Raw genomic sequence first — 8,825 nt, 5'->3', positions numbered from 1 at the left:
TGCATATCAGCAAGTACCCGATTACTGACTCCCACCCACCCAATGTCAAGGGCTTTTCAGAGAAAGTGATTCTACTGAGGCTCCTCTCTGTGCACAAGTTTGTGTGTTTGGAGAAGATTGGAGGAGCATACTGCTTACGTATAACATCCACACAGAGGTGAGGCTATGAAGAAAGCCCACTTCCAGCCTGATAAACGGCAGAAGTCTCTTGGGTACTGACTCTAGGGGGTTAATGCTGACTTAAAATATCATAATAATCTTAGTAGTAAGAGATTTGAACTATCCTCCTACCCAATGACAGTGATGGCCAGAAAGCACAGAGTGGATTGTGGTTTGCTCCTTAGCTTCCTAGCATGGTTTACTCATCTTTCTTCTTCTGATTACAAAACAAGCTCTTGGTCACAGTGTGGAATCTGATGCCAGCCTGGCCCATCAGAGTCCTTCTAGGACCTTGAAAGATAGGTTCTCTTTCTCTTGGTGTTTTTGACTGAAGGCTACCTGTGACCAGCTGCCTCAACATGGAGAGATGTTAGTAGAGCAAAGATCAAAGACCGGCAGAGTAGGGACAAGGAAGAGCCACCCTGTCTACATCCTTCCATCCCATGAGATGCCACAGTTATTCTTCTTGGCTACATGAGCTGGTGCATTCCTTCCCTGATTAAGCAAGCTTAAACTGTGTCTTCGACTCAGTATACTATAAGGCATTTTAATTTTTTACTTTAAAACTATCCTCCAGCTTAACTGTTCTTTTTGAAAGTTATTTGCAGAAAGATAAGTTTGGGATTTGAGAGGGTGAACTTGCCACATTCTGTGTTGTTGACTAAGTAAGATTTGTGGATTCATTGAGAAATTGTGATTACTCTGAAGCCTGGCATGGATGCTTGGTTAAGGGGGAGCCTCATCTTGAGATGCACCAGGGGCATACACACACTGTTTTGGATTTATCTGAAGTTTTTATTAAGAACCAAGTCAGCCTTTCGATGACTTCTGTATTGTAGACACCCACAGAAGCCTGAGGCCTAAAGACTGAAGATGCTCCATGGCCAGGCACCTTGGCTTGGTGTCACTGATAAGAGCCTATCTTTCTGACAGCATTTGCCCAACTGGTTCCTCTACTTTTTCAGACATGTCCTAGAAAAGGAGCTGAGCCCAAGAAAGACATTCCTTAAATATTTGCTGTGGCAGGTAAGCAGGCATATAGTGACCTAAAAATTATATAGCATTGTTAAGCAGGGGTCTTAGCCTTATTTTATACTTCTAAAATAGTTGACTTGGTATAAAGGCAACTTCCATCTTCTCTAATTCTGACAGAGATATTAGAGAAAGGCTCAGAAAGGGCCTGTTGATAATTCTCGTCTCCTAAATTAGTCTGGTGGGAGACTGATGCAGGCAGCATCCCAATCACCAGGCCTACTAAGTCATTAAATACTGTTAGGTAAAAGTCATTTCAAAGGGGTGTCCTCCCAAAGTGCATATGTTGGAACTTTCATTTCTCAATGCAGTGTTAAGGGGGCCTAGTAGGAGCCATCTGGATCACAGGACCCAAATGTTAGGGTTCCAAATAGCAGCTCCCCCTCCCTCCCCAACAGGGACCTACAAACTCTGCTGAGAAGCAGCCTGCCTTTCCTCTGACCTCCAAAGATAAGATAAGTAGAGTTCCTCTTATCTTAAGCCACACCCTAAAGCCCCCATATGTAAAGTCCCAGCTCACAACCCGTGGACATCTTTCCTGGACATCTTTCCTTCCCTGACATCCTTCCCTTCCTTCCCTTCCCCCTTCCCCCTTCCCTTCCCTTCCCTTCCCTTCCATCTTTCCCTTCGTGGACATCTTTCCCTTCCCGAGGGAAAGGTGCCCTGTGCGAAATAAATCTGTGTCCCACTGAGAATTCCATCTGTGCATCGGTGCCTTCAACCATCCGCTCGTGCTCTCCATCAGCGCCGCTCGCTCCCGCCCATTCTCTACCTATTCACCAAACCCTCATGAATGTATGCAGGCCTTTCCTAAGTTTGCTCCAATGGGACTGTGTGATTACTGCCACCCCCACTTCCTCAGGAGCCCCCATAATGCTCTCTGACTTTCCTGCTTTCTGAATTGTGATCCAAAAGAAACTTTTTCCCCTCTATAAACCAATCAGTCTCAAATACTTTGTCACAGCAAGAGCAAAGTGCACTAAGACAGACACGTAGATCAGTATAGTTTTGAGAAAGGAATGCTTATTGTTAAACCACTGCCCCCAAGCCGACTTCATCACTCATCTGAGTATTCTACCATGGTATAATCATGGTATATAAAATCACTCTCAGAGAATAGTCCAAAAGTCACCAAAGACATTTTCTGGGCTGCTGAGATAGCTCAGTAAGTAAGGCACTTGCTGGCAAGCCTGATGACCTGAGCTCCATCCCTGGAACTCACAGAGTGGAAAGTGAAAACTTTGAAAGACTAGCAACCCTCCCCACAAATAAATGTGAAAAAATTAGATTAAAATAAAAAGGCCTTTTCTTAGCAGAGCAGACATTTTATTGTAAGATGTCAGATTCTTTGGGAACACCTGTTTCTTTATGTAATCGTTATTCCAAGGTCAACAAGGAGGCACCACCCACCTCCCTCATTGCCAATTTAATTGCAGAAAGGAAGCTCATATTCCTTCTTTGAGATCCTAGGAATCTTAATTTATGAAAACAAGCAACAGAGCCTTCCAGATTTTTTTAGAGGCAGGCAAGAAAGATGACTATGAGCCTCCTATCTGTGCTTTTCTGGACTTGTGTGACAGATTTGGAGTTGGATTTAGTGGGTTAAAATCCTGTCTTCATCTCTAGACAATTGTGTGACTTAGCTAAGTCCCATAATCTCTCTGAACCTGTTTCCTTATCTGTTACTGAGACAGTAAAAGCACGAAATTAGGAGTGCAGGTGGAGCTCAAAGCATTGGGTTGTCCGGAGGTAAACGTACGACTTTTATATTTACATTTGATCACGCCAGTGGCCTGGAGGTACAATTCCTACACGATTAACTAGCTACATTCCACCTCTTCCTTGGACTCGCCCTTTCTCGAGCCGGGCGAAAACCTTGTTGTGTCGGGTATTTTGAAAGTGCGATTCTATGCACTAACCAGTAAAAACAGGCTTAGTAGCTTCCTGGGGCGCCGTTTCGCTTCACATTTGAAAAGCAGCGTCCACGTCTGAGGGTCGAAACGCGGGCTGCGATCCGGCCGCGGGTGGTGGCCCGAGCGTCCCTGCAGGCCCCGCGGGTGCAGCTGTGCGTGCGTCGCGGAGGGTGGTGCCGGCAGGCACCCCGCCCTTGGCCGCCACCTCTGCCCGTCAGGTGCCGTGAGAAGCGCGGGAGGGGCGGCCGCGAGGAGCGCCCAGGGAGATGACTGGAGCCGACTTCCCAGAAGCGGCGCACGCAAGGCACAGCTCCGCACGCAAGGGGGAGGCGACACGGGAAACTTTTCAACCCGATAGTTTGCAGGCGCGCAGAGTCGCCGCCTCCCCCAGCTCACCGCCTGCCCCCGGGTGTTGCGCGCCAGGACTCCCGGGAGCATCCTGCCTCCGGGACTGGCCTCCAAGCCCCAACTCGCCTCCCGCCCTCCGCCCACTGCCTCCCTGCGACCCCGGCCGTCTCGCGCTCTCCAGCGGGTGGCGCAGTCCCCAGTCATTTTCTAAGCGGGAAATCTCTGGGCCTGCTGCGCCCCGCAAGTGCTGGCTTTTGTGTGCCCAAGGATGGTCCACACCTAGGGCAGCAGAGATGCTGCTTTCCGGTTTCCAGATCTCGAAATCTTTGCACATCAAAGGGCCACAGCTGGGGGTGCGGTGGGAGTGGGGCAAGAGGCTTGCAAATGCTCAAGATAAAAATACACAAATAAATACATGGGAAACCCTAACAACTCAAGCTACCTTTGTTCCTAAACTGACAGGTTTCCCCTCCTGGCTCGCCCCAAGTTATCAGGCACAGGTTTTTCCTGGGTCACCAAGCCTCAGTCAGCTAGAGAAGAGGGGCGTGGAACACGCTCCCAGGACGGGGAAGTTCTGACCCCAGCCAGGTCCTGGGGAAAGCGGGGGTGGGGGTGGGTGGGAGGTGGCTGTTGACAAGTCGTTATCGAACAACGAAAACTTTACACCGCGGCTCCCAGCAAAGACGCCAGCTACTCTCGCTGGAGTCAGAGCGCGCGATGCAGATGCCCTACTGGACCACCCACACCATTACCCGGAGTGCTGAGTAGGAGTCCGAGCGACGTGGACCTTCGTGGTGTGCCCCGCCCACCACATGCCCCGCCCCGCCAGGTCCCTCTTCCTCTAGTCTCTACCCACTATATAAAACCCGACGAAGCGGGATGGCGCGTGCTGTCTCTTGGGTGTGTTGCAGACAGGTCTACGACGCCAGCTGTGCCAGACGCGAGCTGGGAATTGACTCCACTTTATCAATCCCACAGCCCCAGCTGCAGACAAAGCTCGAACTTTGCCGGAGCCGCAGGTGCAGCGGCAAAGTCGAGACACTACTCTGTCCCCATCCCCGTCTAAGTCTGGGTTCTGACGACGGCGGGAGACCCCAGAATGGATGCTAAAGCAGCTGCGGGCATCAGGTGCTAAGGGCTGGCCTCGGGGTTCCTGGAGACTCTCGGGTTGACGTCCTGCAAAGGCTCCGGAGATTCTCAGAGTCAACTACCCGGCGCCGCTGGAAAGCACTCCTTGCCACAGGTCAGTCTGTCCGCGGAGCCACCTTCCCGCGGCCTTTTCAGATGCTTTCTTGCAGGTCAGGGGTGGGGTGGTAGGCACTTTGAAGGGCACCAAACGCCAATGCCTCTATGCCGGCGATGTTGCCCTGGACTCCCCGGAACCGTTAGGCAGCTGGGGGTGCATAGGCTGGCACTTCTCTGCTGGAAGACTGGGTTGGGCATGGGGCACGTCTTCACCACCTTGTCCAGAGAGCCGGCCTTGACCGACGTATGCCATCTCTCCACCCAACCGGGCACCCGAGCCCCATGTTAGGGCTGGGGCATGTAGACCCGCTCTTTTCTCTACACACCTGTGTCACGTTTTGCTTTTGTGTCCGCAGCATGGCCACCAGCCTTGGTGTGGACCACCCGCAGCAGCTGAGCCCGCTGTCCACCCAGCAGACCACTCTTCTGCTGCTCCTCTCGGTGCTGGCCGCCGTGCACTTGGGCCAGTGGTTGCTGCGACATCGCCGGCGACAGCCCTGGTCCTCGCCCCCGGGCCCCTTCCCGTGGCCGCTGATCGGGAACGCGGCGGCTGTGGGGCAGGCGTCGCACCTGTCCTTCGCGCGCTGGGCGAAGCGCTACGGCGACATCTTCCAGATCCGTCTGGGCAGCTGTCCCGTGGTGGTGCTGAATGGCCAGAGTGCCATCCACGAGGCCCTGGTGCAGCAGGGGGCGGTCTTCGCAGACCGGCCGCCCTTCGCGTCTTTCCGCGTGGTGTCCGGCGGCGGCAGTCTTGCCTTCGGGCGATACTCGGAGCCCTGGAAGGAGCAGAGGCGTGCTGCCTCTAGCACGATGCGTGCCTTCTCCACGCGCCACCCACGCAGCCGCCGCCTCCTCGAAGGCCACGTGCTAGGCGAGGCGCGCGAGTTGGTGGCGGTGCTGGTACGAGGCAGCGCGGGCGCGGCCTTTCTCGACCCCACGCAGCCGGTCACCCTGGCGGTGGCCAATGTCATGAGTGCGGTGTGCTTCGGCTGTCGCTACAACCACGGTGACGCCGAGTTCCTGGAGCTGCTCAGCCACAACGAAGAGTTCGGGCGCACGGTGGGCGCAGGCAGCCTGGTGGACGTGCTACCCTGGCTGCAGCTCTTCCCCAATCGGGTGCGCACCACCTTCCGCCAATTCGAACAAGTCAACCGCAACTTCAGCAACTTCGTCCTGGACAAGTTCTTGAGGCACCGCGAAAGCCTGGTACCCGGGGCTGCTCCCCGAGACATGATGGACGCCTTCATCCTCTCCTCGGAAAAGAAGGCAGCCGGGGGCTCAGGCGACGGTCGCGCAGGGCTGGAGTTGGAGAAGGTGCCAGGCACTATTACTGACATCTTCGGCGCCAGCCAGGACACCCTCTCTGCCGCGCTGCTGTGGCTGCTCATCCTCTTTACCAGGTAAAGTCTCCAGCAGGCGTAGGTTGGTCTTTGCTTTCCGCTTCTGTAAAAGGAGTGTGGCTAGGTCATGAGCGGGGCGCAGGGTTTGAGGTTTCGCTACAGGTACCCTGTCCCTCAAAACCGTAACTATGTCTGAAAAGCGAAGGCCAGGATCCAACCACACAGCAAAACGCACTCACTCCATCTAGCGCTGACAGGATTTCTCTGATGCTGTCTTTGTCCGTCCTCCCCTTCTATTGTGAATGGGGACAAATTTATAAGGACCCCTCCCCTGCAAAAACAATTTTTTTTTTGTTACCGTGCTAGCAGATTACACTTGATATATCTCTTCCTGGCACAAAAGAAGCAGAAGTGGACCGGTACCAGAAGAAAAGGAGGTGCAATAAATATGTTAAATAACACATACTGGAACCTGTTGGAGAATATCCAGTCCGGCCTTAACAATAAACTGCGGGTCAGGCCTTTGTTATTTAGGCAAAGGAAGCCACAGTGCCCGTCCCAGGCCCATAGAGGGTAAGCTCTCTCCGAGGAGAGAAACAGGGTAAAAGGAGAAGCCAAGACTTTCTAGCATCTAAAAAGGGATCTAGGCAATCCTAGAGGTGCGTGGTGGGCCTCTCTGATCTCTGTGCCCAGCCTGACCAGCGCGCTGACCTCTACCTCACTCTGACCCGCGCAGATTAAACAGGCTCCCGGTTTCAAGCGGTCTAAGCAAATAAATTCTCCATGGGAATTTACCTTCGAAGATTAGCTATTGTTTCTCTCAAATTAAGGTTTAACTGGGTAACCGGTATTTAATCTGGAAACCCTCTTCTTGAGCAAAGGTTTCCCTCTGGGCACTTGGAGAATGCCTGAGACCGGAACTTGTGGTTGTGCCATTTCGTAGGCACAGGGATGCCGAATAGCAGGAGCCTCCGGATTTGTCAGGCAGTGAGAGGCTTATTGGAATTCACACAATTCGTATTTCTTTAGGTGTTGTACAGTTCTTTCAGGTTTTATTTATATCTTAAGATCAAATTCATGGAAACACATATTGGGATGCAGGGGTAGAATGTGGAAGGCAGGAAGAGAATGAAGAAAACTCGACCAAAGAGCAGGACAGAGGCCACCGCCAGAGTGGGATCACTAGGTCTTTAACATAACCATAGTGCATTGTCTTTTGAAAAATTTTTTTTTAGAATGAGCTATATAGTTCTCCATGCATTCCCCAAACATAAAAAAATCCCAGGGTTAATTTCAATACAGTAAAGATGACATTTTTTTTTCCTCTCTTTTGGGTGAAAAGACAATATAACAAGGTTGGGCAAATCACAGTACTTGTTTTGGGTATAGTTTGTACAAAATGCCACCAGTCCATTCTTCTACTGCATGTCTGCTCCTACACAATAGGGGGAAATTGGATGGCTGTCACAGGGAGGCTTTGGCCCATAAATTCCAAAATATTTACCATCTAGCCTTTCATGGACAGAGTTGGCAAGCTCTGTTAAAAAAGTGATTTTAGCACCACCCATAATTTCATCATTTAATCCTTACTTAATTTTAGTTGCAACGGTTTTTCATTTTTGCTTTTCTTTCTTCTGACCCCTCTACTTATGGCAGTGGACACTTTTCACAATGATTTTAGAAATCTTTGATGGTTACATAGTTATATAATGTCTTGCCATAATAAATAATGTCTACATAACAATTTTTAAGCATTAACATCAGTTGTTGATTTTTACCCCACTAAGATATTTTTATTGTTTTGATTATATATTAGTGTACCTGTTAGATTATTTTCTGAAAATAGGTTTCTAGGCATGAATCATCAGGTTTAAAAATGAGAGGCCAAGGGGTTATTGCCCGTATAGAACTTGCATACTAAGATTTTTGTCTTCTGTCTAAAAGAATTATACTAGTTTATATCAGGAACAGTGCATAAGTTTTACAATTTGTACCAAAATCTGCTATTTGAGTTTAGAAATGAGTAGCTTTATCTATCAGGATGCAATAATATTTTATAAAATAAGAGCAAGGAATTATCTTCATTTGCAATTTTATTTACTTATTTATTTGTTGTATTTGTGATGGGGTCTCATTGTGTAGCCTTGACTAGCCTCAAACCTACTATGTAGAGACCTCAAACTCACAGAGACCCCCCTGCCTCTGACTACCGAGTGCTGGGATTGAAGGTGTGTGCACCATTACCCCCAGCTTCTTTGTGGTGTTCTTTACAAACAAACAAACAAACATATATATGCACACTACATTGCTCTAAAATACAGATTTTAAGATTGTATATTAAAATTTCTACCTATAAGTTCATTTGTTTAGGTTTGAAAATTTTTAAAGACATGGAAACATTTTTGTGGACCCCTTAAAAGTATTATGGGCCCTAGGCACTGTGCCCATGGATAAATAGGTTTGCAGGTTTGCCATTATTGTGGATTTTTACACTAATAACAAGATTTTTTTTAACTTATAATGGGAAAGAAAGCTTTGACTCTAAGAGGCATATTACAGAAACTGAATTGTTAAAAGTTCAACTTGTAATATTAATAGAAATTAGCAACCTGTTTTAGATTTTATTCTAGAAACTAATTCAGTCATAGACTTATATGTTACTTAAAGTTGAATTAAAATTGATTGCAGTGTACTGCTATGTGAAAGATGAATTAATCTCTCTGTCTCTCTGTCTCTCTCTCTCTCTGTCTCTCTCTCTCTCTCTCTGTCTCTCTCTCTCTCCTTTCAC

At 49.2% G+C, this 8,825-nt stretch overlaps 1 protein-coding gene across 1 annotated transcript in view; it reads left to right on the top strand.

The window, feature by feature from the left end:
* Positions 1 to 4,332: 4,332 nt before the first annotated feature.
* LOC103725278 (cytochrome P450 1B1) overlaps positions 4,333 to 8,825 on the top strand; it is an 8,870-nt gene continuing 4,377 nt past the window's right edge. The window contains exons 1-2 of the mRNA XM_008822609.3: positions 4,333 to 4,695; positions 5,054 to 6,097. Of these exons, the coding sequence (XP_008820831.1) occupies positions 5,055 to 6,097 (1,043 nt within the window). The 5' untranslated portion in view covers positions 4,333 to 4,695; position 5,054. The remainder of the gene's footprint in view (positions 4,696 to 5,053; positions 6,098 to 8,825) is intronic.

The sequence above is a fragment of the Nannospalax galili genome, unplaced genomic scaffold (genome assembly GCF_000622305.1).
Source record: "Nannospalax galili isolate Female #2095 unplaced genomic scaffold, S.galili_v1.0 scaffold88, whole genome shotgun sequence".
NCBI lineage: Eukaryota > Metazoa > Chordata > Mammalia > Rodentia > Spalacidae > Nannospalax > Nannospalax galili.
The sequence above is the reverse complement of the archived record's forward strand: the minus strand, read 5'-3'. Positions and strand labels throughout refer to the sequence as shown.